This window comes from Prionailurus bengalensis, chromosome C1 (assembly GCF_016509475.1).
Source record: "Prionailurus bengalensis isolate Pbe53 chromosome C1, Fcat_Pben_1.1_paternal_pri, whole genome shotgun sequence".
Taxonomy (NCBI): domain Eukaryota; kingdom Metazoa; phylum Chordata; class Mammalia; order Carnivora; family Felidae; genus Prionailurus; species Prionailurus bengalensis.
In genome coordinates this window covers 24,942,481-24,963,746 of record NC_057345.1, presented here as the reverse complement: position 1 = coordinate 24,963,746, position 21,266 = coordinate 24,942,481, and the positions used below count along the sequence as shown (strand labels likewise).

The window sequence follows — 21,266 nt, the reverse complement described above, 5'->3', positions numbered from 1 at the left end:
CCCCAGCGCGCCGGGCCCCACCCCACTCGGCCCCGCCCAGCGCCTCCCCCCTCGGGGGGGGGCGGTGCGGGTTGTGAGGTGTCTCAGCGAAGCGCCTGCGCAGTGGGCAGCGGCGCGCGGGGCGGAGGCTTTATAATCACTTCGACGCGGCCGCTCGGCTTCTAGCTCGGGGAGGGCGGCCAAGGCGGCGGCGGTCGCCGCGCCGGTTGAGGGGGCGCCGAGGCGGGAGCAGTGGTGGCGCTGGGCGCCCCTCGCTCCTGGGCCTCTGGGGGCCATGGGCTCCGAGAAGGACTCCGAGTCGCCGCGCTCTACATCTCTACACGCGGCCGCGCCCGACCCCAAGTGCCGCAGCGGCGGCCGGCGCCGGCGCCTCACCTTCCACAGTGTCTTCTCCGCCTCGGCCCGCGGCCGCCGCGCCCGGGCCAAGCCGCAGGCCGAGCCGCCGCCCCCGGCCGCGCCGCCGCCGCCCGCCCCGGTCCCGGCCGCGGCCCAGGCCCCGCCGCCCGAGGCGCTGCCCGCCGAGCCGGCCGCCGAGGCGGAGGCGGAGGCCGCGGCGGCGGCCGGGCCCGGGTTCGACGATGAGGAGGCGGCGGAGGGCGGCGGCCCCGGCCCGGAGGAGGTGGAGTGCCCGCTCTGCCTGGTGCGGCTGCCGCCCGAGCGGGCCCCTCGTCTCCTCAGCTGCCCGCACCGCTCGTGCCGGGACTGCCTCCGCCACTACCTGCGCCTGGAGATCAGCGAGAGCCGGGTGCCCATCAGCTGCCCCGAGTGCAGCGAGCGACTCAACCCGCACGACATCCGCCTGCTGCTCGCCGACCCGCCGCTCATGCACAAGTACGAGGAGTTCATGCTGCGCCGCTACCTGGCCTCGGACCCCGACTGCCGCTGGTGCCCGGCCCCGGACTGCGGGTGAGCGCGGGGGCGTGGCCGCCCGGGCAGGGGCTGCGGCGGAGGGGGACCCGGGCCCGGGGACCGGACCCCACCCCGCGTGTGGCCGGCCCGGGGAGGCGGTCGGCGGCGCCCAGGGTGCGCGTGTGTGGCCCAGCACCGAGGGAGCGGAGAGGGATGAACAGCGGGAGGAAGGAGAAGGCGGCAAGTGCGGCGGGTTGGTAACCGGCCCCCATCGGCAAGGCCAGACCGGTGGGGGAAGGCACCCACCACCCGCCCTACCCGAGGGCTCGAGGTGGGGGCTGAGCGGTCCTCGAGGGCAAGGGAGCTGTCCATCAAGTCAGGAGGCCTGGAGAGGCTTTTAGGTCGGGTGAACGCCCCTCTGTCCAGAGGTGTAGGGGGCCTGTCTTAATGAGGGCTGGGAGGGAATGACTGGCAATGGATGGAATGAGAATATCATTCTGAGGGGCTCGCAGCAGTCGGAGGGGTGTGTCCCTTTGGCCATGGGCAGACTTAGCAGCATTGCAGGAGAAGGTGTGTTCTGACCACCGCGGCTGAAAGTTGGAATGGAGGTGGTGGAAATGGCACTAAGGGGGAAAAGACAGCTCACGGGCAGCTCTGGGGCACCCGGGGCATCGTGTGCCTTCTGTGCTAAGCTGTTGGGAGGCCCGCTGTGGTTTTACACTGCTGCCTCGGGCAGAGTGAGGGGTGGACGGGCCCTTTCTTTGTCCAGAGAAGCAACGGGGCACTGAGAAGAAGGATGCCCAGAGGTTGATACGGTAGGAGAAAATGTGTTACCCGGCCCCTCTGATCGTGAGTTCTTGATGACAGTCTTTTTCATGCACCGTATATCCTGAATTGTTAAGGTCAGTGAGAAAATATGCAGTCTTTACAGGGACAGAATTCCAGCAGATTTTGCTATCTAAAGTATTCAGTGGAGACCACCCTCCCCCCCCCCTTGAAAAAAAATCTGTGTGTTACTGTCAGTGCAAACCATGAATGGTTGCATGCAGCAAAGAAGAGCTTATCTAAGTGGTTGGGAGTCAGACAGTGCCATTTACCAATTCTGTGACCTTGGGCAGATCATTTTATTCTTGTGTATTATGCTTTGGGGGCAAAAAGATGCTAGGGACTCCTTGCAGTGTGAGAATGTAATGCCAGTAAAAAGCTGCATGGTCCTTTGCTTCAAAGGAGTTAAGAAGGGCTTTTAATTGTAGCCTGTATATCAAGGCTGTTTTAAGATTTCCCCGATGCTATTTGTCTCCTTTGAAAGAAGCTGTCTTAAGAGTGTCTAGAAGAGTTAACTTCTTTCTATTTTGCCAGACTTGTTTAGAGATGGGTGTGTTATTTAACCTCACTGAGATGGAGTTTCTAAATTACTTTGAAGGGTTGTAGTCAGAGGTATGGTGTTTGTCTATGGTAGATCACTTTCGCTTTCAATTAATAAGTGTCGGAGGGAACCTTGTAGGCTCTTATTTCTGGTGGTCTGGTGATCTTAATGGCCTTTAGAGGTTAATATACATATGATATGCGGGCATCATACCTACTGTTGATCTATTTTCTGAACTAAAAGAACATTAGGAGAACATTGCATGGTTAATTTTGGAATCGTATATTAAACTACTTTTTTGAAATGTCTTTCCCTGAATTTTAACTGAGAAATGTGGCATCACTGATTATCTTTCTGGAAAAACTCCCTTTTTGTTTTTCTATGAAATCAGTCACTGTCTTTGCTCACATCAATAAAAATGGACAGGAATTCACTTACCATCTTGATGGTAAACTGTAAGCCTTTACTGAAAGCTATTAAGGAATTAAGACCATTTCTTATTTCAGCCAAGTATTGGATTAGTATCATCCAGAGTTTTTTTAATTAGTTAAGAGAATTATAAAAATTATATAACTATATTTTTAAGTGTGTTATGTGTGGGTTTAAAGAAGGTAGAGTTTGGAGAAAGCAAGCAAGCTGGCAGCTGAGTATACATGTGCCAGGCATACATAATTGAATTTGATTCTTACAACATTGTAAGATAGATTTGATCTAGTTTTACAGATGAGAAAAATGAAATTTAAATAAATTGAGTGACTTGTTGAGGGTCATATAACTAGTGGGTGGTGGAACCAAGCTTGAAACACTTAACTCCAACCAAGGCCAATATTCTTTCCTCTTAGCTTTTTCTTTTTAAAAGCATGAGATTGTTGGCATTATTGGGGATGCTACTGTTTGGATCATTTTGTCAAATGTTGTAGCCTAAGGACAACATTGAAAGAGCCAAGGATGCTAGAATCTAGTTTCTTTTCTGATTCTTTTTGTGAAGAGCCACTTATCTGTTTTTTCTTATCTGAAATAGGCCTAATCCTTTCCTGACTTGAGAGGCTTATTAATTAATGTTTACAAAGTGTTTTGAGGTGTGCAGTTGGAGGTGTTAGATAAATAGAGAGTAACTTTAAAATTCTGTCACTTCCCAAACAAGTGTCTGAGTTCCCTGGGGATGTGGCCAATGATTTTGCCACCTCTTTTTATTTTAATTTATTAAAAAAAAATGTTTTTAACGTTTATTTTTGAGAGAGAGAGAGCATCAGCGGGAAAGGGGCAGAAGGAGGGAGACAGAGGATCCAAAGCAGGCTCTGTGCTGTGAGCACAGAGCCCAATGCAGGGCTTGAACTCACAAACGGTGAGATCATGACCTGAGCCGAAATCAAGAGTCAGGCAGCCACTTAACTGACTGAGCCACCCAGGTGCCCCACCACCTCTTTTTAATGCCAGGAGAAAAATAGCTTATTTTGTTTTGTTTCAATCAAATGGTTCTATTCTTCTATGTCTGTTAAAATTCTGGATGAGCAGTTAGAGAAGCATAATCCCCAGTTCTCTTCTTGAACCTGACCACCTTTATTCATAAATCAACTTCTTGCAGCCAGATTTATCAAGTCCTCCCTTTGCTCTGTGTGTGTATATGTGTGTGTATTTGAAGGAGGCATGTAATTTTTTTTTAATTTTTTTTTAATGTTTATTTATTTTTGAGACAGAGAGAGACAGAGCATGAATGGGGGAGGGCCAGAGAGAGAGGGAGACACAGAATCGGAAACAGGCTTCAGGCTCGAACTCACGGACCGTGAGATCATGACCTGAGCCGAAGTTGGACGCTTAACCGACTGAGCCACCCAGGCGCCCCAGGAGGCATGTAATTGATCTTACAGAGTTCTGATCGTTAGGTTCACTGTGATTATGGTAATGAGAACACTGTATATTAAAAGATTATTTGTTTACGGGGCGCCTGGCTGACTTCAGTCTGAAGACCGTTTGACTCTTGGGGTCATGAGTTCGAGCCCCTTGTGGGTTGTGGAGATTACTTAAATAAATAAACCTTAAAAATTATTTGTTTACAAGGTATTTGTAGAGCAGAGCAAAGAGTCATGAATTTTTCTTTTCCCATACTTGAATATGATTTTATTTTAATCATAAATAAGAGGACCAGTTTCAGTGGGGAAACATTTACATTATTATTTAATATTATTAAGTACAGCATTACCAAGTACATTTAAAACATACTTTCTAATAGGTAAATGTAACTGAAAATACAAATAACTGATCTTTTTATAGTTCTTTATGGTAAATTTATTTTATAGAGGAGAAACCAGCCCAGAGAAGTTTAAGTGTGGGCTTCAATGTCTCAGTGCTAATAAGTGGTGCAGTTGATTATAACTGCTTAGAGTCTCTGCTTAAGCATGAGGTCTTTTCAGAAACCCCCACCTCATGTAAATATATAATGTTTTCCTGTCACGTACTGTGTTGCCAGTCTTCAAACCCTTTCAGAATCTCCGGAAGACTGAGGGGTGAGCAGAGGAGGCAAAGAAAATTCCTGGTGTACAACAGCAGACCTTCTGTACGAATGAATAGTAGATAAGGCTGTCTTGACCTAAATTCTTTGGGCAGGTCCACCACTCCAGCCTCTCATTGCTGGTTCTCTCTCAGTCCCCCCTCCTACGTGACCCCAACAGGTAGTATCAGCTGTTGGTCTTCCTGGAGAACTGGACTGGACCATCCTGTAAATAGGAACCTTCTGTTCATCTCTAGCACACGTATGAGCAAGACAAAATTCTCAGTCAATGAGGGAGGATTTTCTTTTCCTCTCTGCAACCTTCTTGGACATCTTTTATCTCTCTCTTTTGGGGTGTGTGTGTGTGTGTGTGTGTGTGTGTGTGTGTCTTTCTTTCTTTCTGGTATGACATGTAAAAAATTGAGATAAAGTTGATCTGGACGTTTTCTCTTAATTGATGTCTGTACCTTCTATTTCACAACTCTTAAGTCTCTTAAGCCTCTTAAGCCCCCCATCCCTCGCTTGTCCATCTGCATCATCCTCCAGCTCCACATATCTTTCCCATATTTGCCAAAGTACTCATTCTAAAGTGGAACATCTTAGATCACTCCCCTGCTTAGAACTGTTCATACCTGGGGCGCCTGGGTGGCTCAGTCGGTTAAGTATCTGACTCTCGGTTTCGACTCAGGTCATGATCTTAAGGTTTCATGGGTTTGAGCCCGAAATTGGGCTCTGTGCTGGCAGCACAGAGCCTACTTGGGATTCTCCATCTCCCTTTCTCTCTGCCCCCTCCCAGTCACACTATCTCTGTCTCTCTCAAAATAAATAAACTTAAAAAAAAAAACAAAAAACCTGTTCATACCTGACATATAAGATGACTTCTTATGTCTTTAAGAAGTGATTATTTATATGATCTACCCTTATAATGCAAGCCCCATGATAGTCTTCTACCATCTTTTCATGTTATTTTCCGTTTTTCACCTACAACAGTATTTTCCAATGTATATTATACATATTACTGGAAAGGAAAACGTTTTGTGACCAAATAAGCTTGGGAAATACCAGCTTGAGCAAAAAAAAAAAAAAAAAACATTTCTGAGCTTTCTGGACCCTTTAAACATGCTAATATACACTGTAAATTTTGCTATTGCTAATAAACAGTGTAATTTTCAATCTGGTGTAATTTCCCCAAACTTAGACCAACAGGAAACATGTTTTTGTTTTTTCGATGGCATCTTTAACTGAAACTTTCCCTATTTGCAGTGTTCCAACTCCTTTAACAGCTATTCTGTCTTCTGTTAGTGTCCTTATTTAACAATGAATCTTGTACTCTGAATAGATTAAGAGCTCCTCTAGACTAGGATATCTGTATTCCAACTTTTTCCACAACACTGTGAACAAAATTTTTCAGTTAGATCTCAGAAGAATGGGATATTGAATTTAGATAGTTGAAGATAGATAAAGATAATGAATAGCACAGTTTTTGGAAGAGAAGCAGATAATGAGGGGGAGGGTAAGAAGAGGACAGATGATCATTAAGTAGACACTTTTGAGAATTATAAAGTGTTGAACCTTAAGTAAATATTGGGTATTACAAAAAGGACTTAGACATGGTCCTCTTGATAGGGAGTTTGGCCTGTTAGAAGAGATGATAGGTAAGTAGGTAGGTAGGTAGAGAGAAAGAAAGGGAAAAGGAAGAAAGGAAGAAGAAAGAAAGAAAATGCAGTGTAACACATCCTAAAGAAAATACAAATCCTCTTAGAGGATAGATGAAAGATTTTGTATGAGGGTGTCAAGAAAGGGTTTCCTAGGTGGCTGACTCAGTTAAGCATCTGACTTTGGCTCAGGTCATGATCTTACAGTTCATGGGTTTGAGCCCCACATCAGGCTCTGTGTTGATGGCATGAAACCTGCTTCAGATCCTCTGTCTTCCTCTCTCTCTGCCCCTCCCCTGCTTGTGCTCTCTCTCTCTCAAAAGTATATAAACATTAAAAAATCTTTATTAAAAAAAAGACTTCGCAGAGCAGGTAATATTTGATCTGGGTCTTGAAGAGTATGAGTAGTAATTCCTACAAGGCAAATAAAGATGCAAGTAGAGAAAAAAGCATCTTAAATCAGAGGGTTATGAGCAAATACATAGAGGTATAAAAATGCAATGTTAAGTCTGGAGGCTAGTTTGGTCAGCCTCTGGATGCACAATATGGAGAGCATGATCTGGAAAGTAACTAGAGATCAGTCTGAAAATATAGACTGGATTCAAGTTGATAGCCCCATCTAAGCCATGCAAAGTTTAGGTTTGAAAGACTTTTTTTCTTTTTCGTTGAAGGATTTTAAGTAAAAGAGTAACATCATGATAGATAACTTTCTGGAATTGGAATTTGGATTGGAGTGGAGAATAAGGAGACTAGATAGTAGACTCTTAGAGTTGTCTGGCCAAGAGGTGACATGAGTTTGAACCAAGGGGGTGGGAATAGAGGGGGGAGAGATAGTAAGAGTACAGCTCATGACAACTTGGTGCATATCTGCTACCCTTACACATGCTCAGGGTCCATTTGTAAATGAAGTTACATGGCCTGGAGCTACAAAGTGCAGACATAATATAGGAACACATTTCTTTTCTTTTTTTTTTTTTTTTTCTTTTTTTTTTTAACGTTTATTTATTTTGGGGACAGAGAGAGACAGAGCATGAACAGGGGAGGGGCAGAGAGAGAGGGAGACACAGAATCGGAAACAGGCTCCAGGCTCTGAGCCGTCAGCCCAGAGCCTGACGCGGGGCTCGAACTCACGGACCGCGAGATCGTGACCTGAGCTGAAGTCGGACGCTTAACTGACTGCGCCACCCAGGCGCCCCAGGAACACATTTCTTTAACTACTAGGGTATGTGGAACGTAATCAAATAATAATGGGATTTTTTTTTCTCCAGGGCTGAAGTTAGGTAATACTGTGGTCTAGCCTGTCACACATATTTCTGAAGACTTAGGAAGTGAATAAAATTGGTAAATTTGTATGAAATTAAGGGGAGGGAGAAGGACACGTCTGTTTTCTTAGCAGCATGTAATTTCCAACACCTATTTAGCTGCTGCTTCTCCCTCCCCACCCCCCATTTAGCTTCTAATTAGCAAGCCTGAGTGCTTGGTTAATCTAAGAGCAGGGTGGGAGAGAGACTCCAGTGTGGGATATGGAAGAGAAAGAACAAGATCATCAAGGTGGATTTGGTCTCAAGGATGAAGTTTTTTTCAACTATCTGTGGAAGAAGATTACCCTATTCAGAATTTAGGAGTTTACTCCTAAAATGGGCTTAGACAAAGTTTTAGAACTAAGTTATAGTACCTGGCATATAATAAACCAGTAGATACGTGGATAAAGTTTAAAGATTGCTTTAGGACAGAGTAATGGTCCATGAGAAGAGTTAGAATGGCCTGGGGAAAGTAAAGAACTTAAGCAGGAGAGGGTCTCTATCATTCGTTGAACACAAGCATTTTAAGCATGAACCAGTATACTATACCCTGAAGATTAAAAAAAAAAAAAGGATGATACTTTTCCTTGAGTCTAGTCTGGTTGGGGAAGCATATGTATACACAAATAATTAGAACATAATGTGATAAGTAATATTAAATAATCATACATAGACATAAAGTAGGCAACCAGCCGCCTAGAGAGATTAAGTGGATTTTATAGGGAGATGAAATTTGAGCCGGTTCTTAAATGGATAAAGTATTTGCCAGGGCAAGAAGAAGAAAGGAAAGAACATTTCTACGCAGAAGGAGTAGATTATGCAAAGGCTATGAAGTAGGATAAAATGTGCTGTGTTTTTATACCATACCTTTCAGGGCAAGATCTCAAATGCAGTTTTAGAGTATGTGCAGTTCCACTTAAATGTGGCAAGCACCTATACCTCCATTTTTGGGGTAGAGGTTAAGGCTTGGAGATTTAAATTAGCTCAGTGTCATGCAGTATGAGTCAGGGACAAGGAGCCCAGACCAGGCGCCCAAAAACAGGAATGCCAAGTCTCGTGCCCTGAGTAATTCTGTGTCATGGTAATAGATTGCTGTGTGTTCGTGAGTATTTGGGGTTATTTTACTTCCTTAGAACCAAAGTCTACACCCAAAATTGACATTATCAATCTTGTCAAATGTTCTTTAAAGAAAAAATAAAAGATTCTGTTAATAAATATTTACTCCCACCATGTGAGGTAGGAATGGATCAGGAAATGATCAAGGCTTCCTGACTGTGTAATTTGTATCATCAGAAGTTGACTACTTTTCAGAGGCCATCCAGTACCTTTCCTATAACCCAGAATAGTAAGGAAGTCACTTTCTTCAGGAGAAACATTGTTTATCTGTAGTAGTTATTTTGCGGCGAGGTGGGGTCAATTTGCTCAGAACTCCTACAGGATATGAATCATTTGCATTCATACATTGACCCCTTTGCTGTTTCTGAGAAGAGATTTAATACAGACTATATTATGTAACATAGATGATATGTCATCGATACCTTCAATGTCATTCTCAAATCAACTTGCAGAATCTATAATAAACCTGAGAACTTGAGTTGCTGTTATGAACATCTAATGTACATTCAAATAAACAGTAGAAGAAACCCAAGAAAACTTTTATTAGCCTTCCATAAAAGTTGTTTAAGGTCTTTGGCAATTGGAAGAGAAAGTGGAATAGGGGACAGCAAAGCCCAATGGCAACACCTAAGCCTACAGTCATTGACCTGTTAAAAAATTGTTTGAACTTTCACAACTGCTATTTTCCCTTCTTTGTTTCTTTAAATTACTTAATTTTTTTTTTTTATTTTAAACAAGCATTCACTTGTTAGGGTAATCTGAACATTTAGTTGACATATTTAGAACTAGTCAAAAGTGCTAATAGTTATTAATATTTTGGATTGTGAGAGAGAATTCTTGGAAAATAAACATGAATTATAAGAAACAGTTGATGTTGGTGCAGATAGATTCTGAATTGCCCGTCTTTACTAAGAATGTGTATCAGAAGAGAGAAGGAAGGAGAGGGAGATAATAACCTTATTCTGTATTAATTAGTAAGGTAGAAGAATGATATTCTTGGACTCTGGAGCCTGTCAAGGAAGTAGATATTTCAAGGTATAGATTTGAGTAAAAAAAAAAAGTTTGAAAGATAAAATGAGCTTCAATAGGAGAAGCTGGTCATAATCCATCTGTGGCTCTTGTCTCAGGCTGTGTGTGGTCAGACCAGCTTCACTGTGGAACTTAAAAATAAAAAAGTATACTTTAGTTTTTGCTATAGCTTGTTTTACAAATGTTCTGTCCTTTAATGTAAACAAATTCTAATCTCTCTAAATATAGTAAACCATCAAAAGGGTATAGTTTTGTACCCTGTAATTTATGAAACTTGCTGTGGGAAACTGCTTTTAAAGCAGCTTGAACTGTGACTGAATATGTGCTAGAATTCAGGCTACCTATGGTATTTTCCCCTATTTTTTCACAAATAAGTGATTTGTGTTTTTTTAGAATCTCAAGAAGAAATTTACTTTCTCACACAGAATATGTTTTACAGTTTGTTCGGCATGCTTGTGTCTATATGTTATGTGTGATATGTGTACTCTTTTCTCTCTGTATCATGTGTAGTGACAAGGAGTGTCAGTGTTACCCCACTGACACTGATGAATAATGTCTGTCTTGTTCCGATCTTTCTTACCTTACTGATCTCTCTTCCTGTGTCCTCACCCAGTTATGCTGTTATTGCCTATGGCTGTGCCAGCTGCCCAAAGCTGACCTGTGAGAGGGAAGGCTGCCAAACGGAGTTCTGCTACCACTGCAAGCAAATATGGCATCCAAATCAGACATGCGACATGGCCCGTCAGCAGAGGGCACAGACTTTGCGAGTACGGACCAAGCACACGTCAGGTCTCAGTTATGGGCAAGAATCTGGACCAGGTATAAGTTGGCATTTTCTCATTTTTCTCTTTATTTGATATTTCATAACATGAGCCTAAAGCTAGGAGAGATTATCTTAATGTATAACCAAGTGTTTCCTGGGATCAGAGAGCAGAACATATTTGGTAATACCTTCAACGTTGTATTCGATATGTAGCTTCTCTCTCTAATAACTATAGGTTTTCCAACCTATAAATTGGTAAAATTGGAATGCAACAAAATTGAATTCTCTAGTTTCTACCTTCTAATTTTTTTTTTTTTTACATTTATTTATTTTTGAGAGACAGAGAGACAGAACACAAGTGGGAGAGGGGCAGAGAGAGAAGGAGACACAGAATCGGAAACAGGCTCCAGGCTCTGAGCTGTCAGCACAGAGCCCGACGCGGGGCTCGAAACCACAAACCACAAGATCGTGACCTGAGCTGAAGTCGGACGCTCAACCGACTGAGCCACCCAGGAGCCCCTCTAGTTTCTACCTTCTTAGTAATATGTCTCATATTGGAAAGTAATTAGGTCCTTCTGCTAAGGACTTTTTCAAAACCTTCATTGTAAGCAGAAAGACATTTAATTAGTATTAAACTTCTATTATTTTCCTACCAGCTTTAAATGCACCACTGCTTTTGGAAGTAGGGTACAGAGTTAAGGAAAGGAAATAATATTAGTATGGATTAATGATTAACCTTAAAAGGAGGAACCTTGGCAAGTCAGAGTAAACCTACTTAAAAATTTCACTGAGTTTATTGCCTTTTATACATGTATTTTATTTCACTGATGTCATTTGGGAGAGGCTGGTAGGAAAGATTTTACCATTTACTTTTTCCTGGCACAGCATAATCTCCTAAATTGTCATTTTAATAGGATAGTTCCTAGCTTGCTGTGAAAATTACTAGGTGTGTGCTACATAGCATACCCACTTATATTTAGGTTTTGAATTTGAAAGTATCATGGGAAGGGTCTGTGGGTTGTGTTAACAGCAAATCACAATGATACTGAGACTGAGAAACGAGTTTCTTGAGCTAAAGTTTTTTTGCAGACTGTTCCTCCTGCAGGACTCTGCTTTGAATTCTGCCAGCCTATTGGCTGATGAAATTCCATTTTTCTTGGAACGATCTTTCTCTCTTGGGAAGTATTCTTGCTCAGAGTGTGGCTTAAGTGCTGTGTAAGATGCCAGTTTGGGGGATAGGCAGCTCAATATGAGACAGGATCCATTTTATGAAAATTCCTGAGGTCTAGACATAGCCAGCCTTCCAGTGAAGTGGGTTGCACAATTTGGAATTCTTAGTTGAGAGTTTTTGACTGCCTCCTCATTTTTTATATATATTCCTAGGAATAATAAATCAAACTAGGTTTAACTAGGGATATTTTTCTACCCGATTTTCCTTCCCCTCTTAGCAGATGACATCAAGCCATGCCCACGATGCAGTGCTTACATTATCAAGATGAATGATGGGAGCTGTAATCATATGACCTGTGCAGTGTGTGGCTGTGAATTCTGTTGGCTTTGTATGAAAGAGATCTCAGACTTGCATTACCTCAGGTGAGAAGGCAAATGTGTCCATTGCTTTATAATCTTGTTCTTTTACTGATTGAGGGGAAAACAGAGGTCAAAGAGACATAGTTGTCTGTCCTCGCATTACAGAGTAAGGAAGCTATAAAAAGTTCTTCTGAAGCACTCCTGTGACCATGTTTTTTTCGAGTTCAGCAACTTCCAGGGACTGTTTTCATTACCTTCCAGATAGAGTTCAGTTTCCCTAGCATGGCTTTAAGTCTTTCCACAATTTGGTCATCATCTAATTTTCTCGCTTTTTCCATGTTGCTTTTATACATGCTATATATTACAGGTAACCTGGGCTTGCTGTTCCCTGTGTCTGCTCTATGCTGTCTTATTGTTCATGTTCTTTCATAATTGTTTATGTTCTTGCCTCTGCTCAGAATGCTTTCTGATCACATCGCCCTCCCAGCAACCTCTTTTTATCTCAACCTGTTCAGTTTTTATTCACCTTTCAGAGGTCACTTAAATGCCCTTTTGTCTATGATGCCTTCCCCAGCTTTTTCTGCCTCATTCTTCTATATTGGCATTCGTTAAATGTTTGTTAATAAACATCACTACTTTTGCTTCATATACAAGTCTAATTTTGCTAAACTGCGTAAGTTTATTAAGGTCGGACTTACCTTTTTACAGTTTCTTGCATGTAATGACTTCCTAAAGGATTCTAAAGGATTCAGGTTGAATATTAAAATATTGTCCTGAAGGGGTTAATATTTACCAACTTAACATTGATTGTGTGCATGAAGCATTTTCATTTCCAATATGGCAGGCATTGAGTACTGACACTATACCGATTATCAGTGACATGAGTGTGTAAGACACGATCCCTACTTTCAAAATTGCTTATCCTGTCTAGTCAAGAAGATGGGACAAAGGGAGTGAGCGAAAATGGTTGAACACATAAGGATTGGGTATAAAAGTAGCCAAACTCGCAATATGAAACTGACATAAAGGGTGTGACAAAGTCTTTTTATGTCCTTTCCCAGGAACATAGTTTACACTATCTATTGGATATGGGTAGGACAGATGCCAAGAAAACTATGCAAATCAGTGTTTATTAGCTGCCGGGCACAGTGCTTTTGGATGCGATATCGAGTGTGTAGGTTGTTCAGGATCCCAAGTAGTATATCAGTCAAGGAAGCGGAATCAGTGTTGATAGGTTAAGGAGGACAGAGTTCAACAGAAAAGAAAGGAAAGAGGTTTCAAGGCTGGAAGCGTACCTTTACAAAAAGTAAAGGGCCCAGAGCTCTAGTAATCTGACCTTGTCTTTTGCTCCCCCTCATATGATATATTCATTTCCTGTAACCTCTTGTAACTATTAATCATTCCTGTTGAAAAAGAAGGCTCTTGCTCTTAGTAAGCCCTCTGGTGACAATAGCTGCATTTGTAATATTACCATTAACTTCAGCATGTTTCCTCTGCAGCCCCTCTGGCTGCACATTCTGGGGCAAGAAGCCGTGGAGCCGTAAGAAGAAAATTCTTTGGCAGCTGGGCACACTGATTGGTGCTCCAGTGGGGATATCCCTCATTGCTGGCATTGCCATTCCTGCCATGGTCATCGGCATTCCTGTTTATGTTGGCAGGAAGGTAAGACATGCTGAGTTCTATGTATGTTCCATCCCCAGGTTTGCTGGTAAAGGTTTGAAGGAAATAGGGAGGAGCTTATATTTCAGAGCTTCCTGAAAACCAGCTGGTTCTTGGATAAAAATAACCTTAATTTCTTAAATGGATTTTCATAAACCCCGAGAGATCTGGAAGTTCTTATTAGCATCCTGGGCCTGGTTTGTCTCGGTGACTTAAAGGTGAAATACTTTTCCTCACTCCTCTGAGTTATTTTGTCTCTTCTTGGATTAACTTTTTCTGTATTACTTTATGTCACCCTGGTCTGAGTTAGGTTCAAATTGGAGTAAGATGGCCTCTTGGTGGGTGGGGGATATATTTTAATACAGATAGAATATTCACTTGTCTTTTTTCACCCTAGCAAAAAGATTGATATCCTAACCTGCTGACCTGAATTTTATTTCTTCTTCTTAGATTCACAGCAGATACGAGGGAAGGAAAACCTCCAAACACAAGAGGAATTTGGCTATCACAGGAGGAGTGACTTTGTCAGTCATTGCATCCCCGGTCATTGCTGCAGTTAGTGTGGGTAAGCTAGCCGAGACCACAACTCTTCTCCTTCCCTCCCTCTCTTTTCTTTAGCACCCCTCCCCCACCCCCCCCCCCCCATACCTCTCGCTTTCCAACTATAGCAGTTTAGCCAGCTGGCCAGATGCTTCACCTCGGAGGCTCCTACATTCTATGCGAAACCCACCTTGGGAGTTAACTCTTTTAGGCACTATCATTGTGATTATCAGCTGCACTAAATTGTCACACTTTGGGATCTTTCATTCTTAAATTAGTGCCTAGAACTCCATCTGGCACATAGAAAAGTTTGAATTAAAGGATATCACTTTAAGGCCTAGTTTTTCACCTTTCCTCTCCACTTGCCAGGGAACCCACAAAATAAAATTACTTTTATTTTGATTTGCTTAATGCCTCATAGTATTTTAAGAGGCATGAGGGTTTGTTCTAGAATAAGACTATTATAAGTAACATTTATTACGGCTCTCCATGTGCCAGGAGCAGTTCTGAGTGTTTTGCATGTATTAATTCATTTGATCCTCACAGCAGCACAATTGTAATAGAAAGGTGCAGTAATTTGCTCAAGGTCACTTAGCTGGGACATGAATCAAGGCAGTCTGACTTCAGAGCCTATGCTCTTAACTAAGCCATTCTGCCTCTCACAGCAGTAAGATTTTGGAATTAACACTCTGCAGGCGTGGGGATTCTAAGCCCCCACTTATTTAATGTTTTATTATTGATTGTTTCTTGGATTAGCATGTCAGCAGTGAGTAGAAGAGGGAAAATGAAAGCAACGTGTACTCACTGTGCTGGGCACTGTACATACTTTTCTTGTGGTCATTGACAACCCTGGGAAGATATGTCCGAGGTTATACAGCTAGTAAATTGGAGCCAGGATTCTAATCCAGGCCTAATTCCAAGTCCAGTCATCGTCTCTTAGTCCCACCTACCTCTTTAGGATAAGCCATCTTCTGTCTTTCTGTGGCCCTTTATAAAATGGTTTGTCTGTGCTCAGGCTAGAAAGGAAAATTTAGGGCGGTTGAAACCTGATGGCCTGCTGACTTGTTTCCTTCTCCTCCCCCAGGTATTGGTGTCCCCATTATGCTGGCTTATGTCTATGGGGTTGTGCCCATTTCTCTCTGTCGTGGAGGTGGCTGTGGAGTTAGCACAGCCAATGGAAAGGGGGTGAAAATTGAGTTTGATGAAGATGATGGTCCAATCACAGGTAAAGGGAGAATTTTAATTTCCCTTTAAATTTATGGGACGGAAGATAAAAATCAGTAGAATTCTGTACATTTTACAGAGAGATTGTCATTGGATTACTTTGGGTAATGAGCTTTGTAGGGGGTAAAGTATTTTTAGCTTTTCATTTCTTTGTTCCAGAGTTATTAGGTTAATTCCTCTGGTACTTGGCTCTGTGTGGCAGGTACAAACTAGTAGGATTCCAAGTAACTCCAAGTATGCTGGTAATAGTAGTGATTATAATAAAGTCTTATACCTGCATAGTACTTTATAATTTTCAGAGGACTTTACACAGTTATTATCTCATCTGGTTTTTATAGCAGCTCTCTGAATAGGGAAGGCAAGGGCTATTATCATCCGCATTTAATGGGAACTTCTTTAAGCTTTTGTCTCAACATCTGTTAAATGGGTTTAAGAGCTTCTGCAGAGCTGGGACTAGAGCAAGTCTTTCGACTTCTTCCCCGCCTCCCCACCCCCCCAACTTCTACTTTGATGTTTTTGCTTTACCGTATTAACTAAGCTAGGGCACAGAGAGTCTCACAAGTTTTTTAAGCTTCCTACTAGTATCAGCACGTGACCTGAACGTATTTTGAAATCTTCATGTTTGATTAGATGGCCTCTGTGGTATAATAGTGGACTTAGAATCCGAAGTGTAGTTTTGTGTGACCAGCCATGAATGGGACAAGTCATTTACTTCTAAGATTTCACTTCCTCAGCTGAAATTGGGCCTGTTATTGCCGAGTTATTGGGAAGATTAAATATTAACATATGTTCAAGCATTTGACATGTAGTGGCTGCATGTAGTAGCTGTTCATTAAGTGGACATACGAGTATTCTTCTACATGAATGCTCTCCACTCTGAAGAGTCATTACAGGAAAATAACAGACTCTGTCTTGATGCTGTGTTATCTTCAATTGAGATATTTCGTTCCTTCCCCAGTGGCAGATGCCTGGAGAGCCCTTAAGAACCCCAGCATTGGGGAGAGCAGCATTGAAGGTCTGACTAGTGTATTGAGCACCAGCGGAAGCCCTACAGATGGACTTAGTGTTATGCAGGGTCCATACAGCGAAACAGCCAGCTTTGCAGCCCTCTCAGGGGGCACGCTGAGTGGTGGCATTCTTTCCAGTGGCAAGGGAAAATATAGCAGGTAAGCAGATAGATAATTTCTGACAGAACCAGTTGGAATCATAAGAAGTAAAATACCTGTTTTGAGTCATTTCTCTGTGCTGGGCACATCTCCTGTATCATCTCATTTGATGTAATCACCAGTGGAGCCGGGGGGTTTTGTGTTTTTAACTTCACAATGAGGAAATGGGCTCAGAAATGTTAAGTGAATTACAGAAAGTTTGGTGTTCTTCCCACTGCACCATAGCGACTCCTCGTAAAGAGTAATCCTGACTTCAGATCTTCCTCTACTACATTAAGCTGCCTGCTTCTGGAAGGGAAAGCACACGTTTTTGTGGCAATCACTAAAGTGTACTCCCCATTAGGCTCGTCACTGACTTTCAGTTGAACAGCATTCATGCTGTATGTTGTTGGCTTATTGGTGTTGTGATCCTTATTACCTTCTTACTCCTATTTGATAGATAAGGAAAATCAATTCTATGAACATGTGTTGAGACGATGTAAAACTTTATGACTAAAAATGTTTTGACCTGCTCAGTTATTTTACCAGTGAGATAAACCAGAACATATTCAGATAGCTGAAGGACCTTGAGTTGGAAGAAGGGATTCTGACTCATGCCAAGAGGTAGATTAAGGCAACTTAGCAGAAGTTAGAGGGAAACTAATTTTGTTTCATTATAGAGATTATAGGGAAAATCTATATAAAAATCCAAAGAAGGATTGGATTGGATAACCTTGAAAATACTGAGCTGCCTATCCCTGGAACTATTTAAAGTAAGACCAGATGGCCATTTGGCTATTAGGCCTTTTGGCTAAGGAGTCAAGCAACAGATGACAGATGGATTGGATCCCACACCTGAGTACCTGTCAGTCACCTGGGAGCCTCTTAAAAATAGACTTCAGGGCCCTATCCCAAAATGAATAAATTGAATCTCCTGGAGTGGAACCTGGGGATCTATGTTTGGAAAAGGCTCCCCAGGTGATTCTAGCACAGTCACTGTACAAGCTGGCATCTGGGAAGCACCTAATGGATGGTGTTTGTGAAAAGTCTCTTCCAATTCTCTGAATCTGTGGAAGAGCCAAAACTAGAACCCAAGTCTGTGATCTGACGCCTCATTCTCTTGGGCCGTGGCACATGCTTGAGGGCATCTGAGGCTGGAGCTACAGAGCAAGGCATAGGCAGCAGGATGGTGGTTGCTCAAATGTGCAGCTGAAGGCTGCTGCTGACCTGTCTGTATCTCATGACTCTGGCCGTCTCTTGTTAGGGGATCCCGCCCCCACATGCCAGAGAATTCACTGCTGGGCTTTCTTAAAACCATCACCCTTGTAAAGAAGCAGACAGACATAATTGGAGACTGACTTGCTGAAACTGCTGCTTAACCAGTCTAGCTGTTCCAGTTCTGTGAAAGCCTTTTTATAGGAAGTGCATGAGTCAGGTGGGTTTGACTGTGAAACCTATTAAGAGGAAATACTTAAGGTGAACTGCAAACTGGTGTTACAGCCAAGAAGGGAAATTGTTATGGGTTCTCAGCTTTGAGACACAATCGGGGAAGCTTGCTGCTCTTGTGGGAGATCGGATCCTCTGTGTCCTTCAGTCTCATCGCCTGGAGGTAATTTGATAGCTAAGTGTTTGAGTTCCCATGTGCAAGACGTAATATAAATGAGATGTGGTCTCTCCTTTTTTCGGAGCTCACAGATGATTGGAGGAGAGATGCACGAATTGATTTAATAAGTATGTAGGTGCTATGGGAGCACTTAACAGGAAATGACTGGTTTGCTGGAAGAATGAGGGGAGATGATACCTCCGTTGTTGTTAAGGACTGAATATGAGTTTGTCACATAAAGAAAGGAAACTTCCAGAGTGAGGGAATGGTATGTGCAAAGTCATGGAGTATACAATGTATATAGGTATGTAAGGAAAGAAAGAATTCAGAGCGATTATGATTTAGGACTGTGATGAGAGATGAAACTGGAGAGAGAGCTTGGAGGCAGATCAGGAAGACTTTAAATGCCTGTTGGCAGTAGAGAACCAAGAGAGGACTGTTAGAGTGATCGGGTCTTTGTCCACATTGGCACTGATCTGGAAGGTGTTGGACTTGGACTTAGGGCTGCTGGAGAGAGAACCCAACTGCAGTTTTCCAAGGAGGAGATGTTGAGCACCTAAAGTTAAGTAGTAGCAATGGGGATAGAAAGGAGGGGACGATTTCAATAGGTATTCTAGAGAGAAAATATGTGGGCATCTATCTGAGCTATTTGACAATTGGAGAAGATCAGATCAACTCAGTTTGCAAGAGAATAATAGAAGAGATGTGTGCCAGGAAGCAGACTGTCTCAGAATACCCAGGTCTCATATTAACGTGAACGTCCCCTCTTTACACAGGTTAGAAGTTCAAGCCGATGTCCAAAAGGAAATTTTCCCTAAAGACACAGCCAGTCTTGGTGCAATTAGTGACAACGCAAGCACTCGTGCTATGGCCGGTTCCATAATCAGTTCCTACAACCCACAGGACAGGTATGTGAACAGTCAGAGATGCCCAGGAGAGGTTGGAGTTTGTAGTTGGGTATAGGCCTTCAGAAGCTCAACGCCTCCTGTTAGGGCTGTGTGTGCTATCGGATGGGATATATCGTGTGTGCCCTTTGAGTTCACCCGGCAGGTTCTTGGTATAGGAGTGTCTGAGATCTCTTGATTGATTCTTCTTGTTAGCACTTGATATTTAGAGATTTCTTTCTTTCTCCCTTTTCTTCCTTCCCTCCCCCCTCCCCTTTTTTGGGTCTTTTTTGGCTATTGTATAATTATTCACATGAAACTTAAGGAGCTCGGTTGCTGTTCACTGATGTCTGTGGGTCTGTGGTTTCTGCTCTCATGTTGCTCATTGCTTGATGTGACTCCCGTTGCCTATTTCTCTTTATTTTTGAGGAACTAGTGTAACTGACATGGTGTGATTGCAGCACCCCCTGCTGGAGGGGTTCTGGTTCCTTCCAATTGTGACACAATAGCAAAACACTATGAATCTCCTTTCACTTTCATGTTTTGAGTAAGATAGTGTGAGGGTCCGACCCTTAGCTGAATTTTGAAAGCTCTTTTGTAGTTGTATAAAGAAATTGGCAGAGGTGCGTATGTGTTTTTAATCATCGAAAGAGATCTAGTTCTTCACCATCTCACTTGAGAGTTAGGTTAAATTTTTACGTTTGCCAAAAGTGAGCTCTCGTCTCCTGACTGCCTGTGTTTCGGACTTTCTAATTCTCAACCCACAAACTGCTTGTACCAACAGGTATAGCATGACCCGTACGTGACTCAGCAAAGTGGATTTTGTCTCCACAGAGAATGCAACAATATGGAGATCCAAGTGGACATTGAAGCCAAACCAAGCCACTACCAGCTGGTGAGTGGAAGCAGCACAGAGGACTCACTCCACGTTCACGCCCAGATGGCAGAGAATGAAGAAGAAGGTGGTGGCGGTGGCGGCAGTGTCGGCAACGAAGAGGACCCCCCCTGCAAACACCAAAGCTGTGAACAGAAAGACTGCCTGGCCGGCAAACCTTGGGACATCAGCCTGGCCCAGCCTGAGAGCATCCGCAGTGACCTGGAGAGCTCGGACACGCAGTCGGACGATGTGCCGGACATCACCTCAGATGAGTGTGGCTCCCCTCGCTCCCAGACGGCAGCCTGCCCCTCCACTCCCAGAGCCCAAGGTGCACCGAGCCCAAGTGCCCATATGAACCTCTCCGCCCCAGCCGAGGGGAAGACTGTCTTGAAGCCAGAAGGTGCAGAAGGCAGAGTATGAAGTGGAATGAATGCTCCTGTTCTGAGAAGCACACTTGTAACTGCATCTTTTGGAATTTTTTTTTTTGTGGGGGAGGGGGGTGGGCGGGAATTTATGTATTTTATTTCAAATATTCTCTGGTCACAGGTTTTCCCCAGGGAAATTCTGAGAAATTTGCTATTTCTTACCAGGTAAAACATGGAAATTTTTGCCCTTCGTCCCACCCCCCAACCCCTTCCCTCCTTGTTTTAGTTTTAATTTATTGGTTAAACTGAAAGTGGCAATCCGTGAGGTGTGTCAAAGAGTGTACAGATGTATGTGTGTATATTGTACGTATGCTAACATATTACTGAAAGAAACACATTTTAATAAAGATTTCTGTCGTAATTCAACTCCTCTCATTTTCCTTGGCTTGGGACAGTCCTACAGAGCCAAGTGTTTGATTGAATAGACCAGTCTCAGGATGGGAGTTTTCCTAATCCCAGGGAAGAAGCATTGTGTTCTAGTTAGACCGCAGTGGAGCCCCTATACACCAACGACTCCGAGCCTGACAGGAAGCGAAGCTTGGCTTGTTTGGGACTCCAGGGTCAGACTGCAGAATTAGCTGAGTCAGCTGTATGGAGAAGCTGTAGATTAAAATGAACCTCATTTGTCCTCTGGAGGCAGCCTGCAGTTTCCTGTTCAAGCTTTACTTCTTTTCCGCACTGTAGCCGCCAGTAGGAATGTGCTTCAGAGGAGAGAAGGGGTGGCTGTGCCAGTGACTCTTCAGAGAGTCCCAGTGAATGATGGGAGGTTACAGGCTGGGGACTGAGTATTCTTACTGGAGGAGGAAAGGTAC

The 21,266-nt window shown here is 43.3% G+C and overlaps 1 protein-coding gene across 3 annotated transcripts; it reads left to right on the top strand.

Annotated features, from left to right (window-relative positions):
- Nucleotides 1-92: 92 nt before the first annotated feature.
- Nucleotides 93-20,820, top strand: RNF19B (ring finger protein 19B). 3 transcript variants are annotated; one of them, XM_043578649.1, is made up of 9 exons: nt 93-906; nt 10,418-10,623; nt 12,019-12,160; nt 13,597-13,759; nt 14,207-14,321; nt 15,381-15,521; nt 16,479-16,686; nt 19,045-19,176; nt 19,937-20,045. In XM_043578649.1, exons 1-9 carry the CDS (start codon nt 275-277, stop codon nt 19,956-19,958), a joined length of 1,761 nt encoding a protein of 586 aa, XP_043434584.1. In that variant the 5' UTR covers nt 93-274; the 3' UTR covers nt 19,959-20,045. The 3 variants fall into 3 exon arrangements, with proteins under 3 accessions (XP_043434584.1, XP_043434582.1, XP_043434583.1); XM_043578647.1 differs by having other exon boundaries at nt 100-906; nt 12,016-12,160; nt 19,987-20,820; XM_043578648.1 differs by having other exon boundaries at nt 101-906; nt 19,987-20,820.
- Nucleotides 20,821-21,266: the final 446 nt, after the last annotated feature.

Excerpts from the sequence above, each read along its gene's own strand:
- RNF19B (XM_043578647.1), top strand. The coding sequence starts at position 275 with ATGGGCTCCGAGAAGGACTCCGAGTCGCCGCGCTCTACATCTCTACAC. Across the intron at positions 12,161-13,596 it reads TCAGACTTGCATTACCTCAG|CCCCTCTGGCTGCACATTCT; the intron begins GTGAGAAGGCAA and ends TTTCCTCTGCAG. Across the intron at positions 14,322-15,380 it reads CATTGCTGCAGTTAGTGTGG|GTATTGGTGTCCCCATTATG; the intron begins GTAAGCTAGCCG and ends CTCCTCCCCCAG.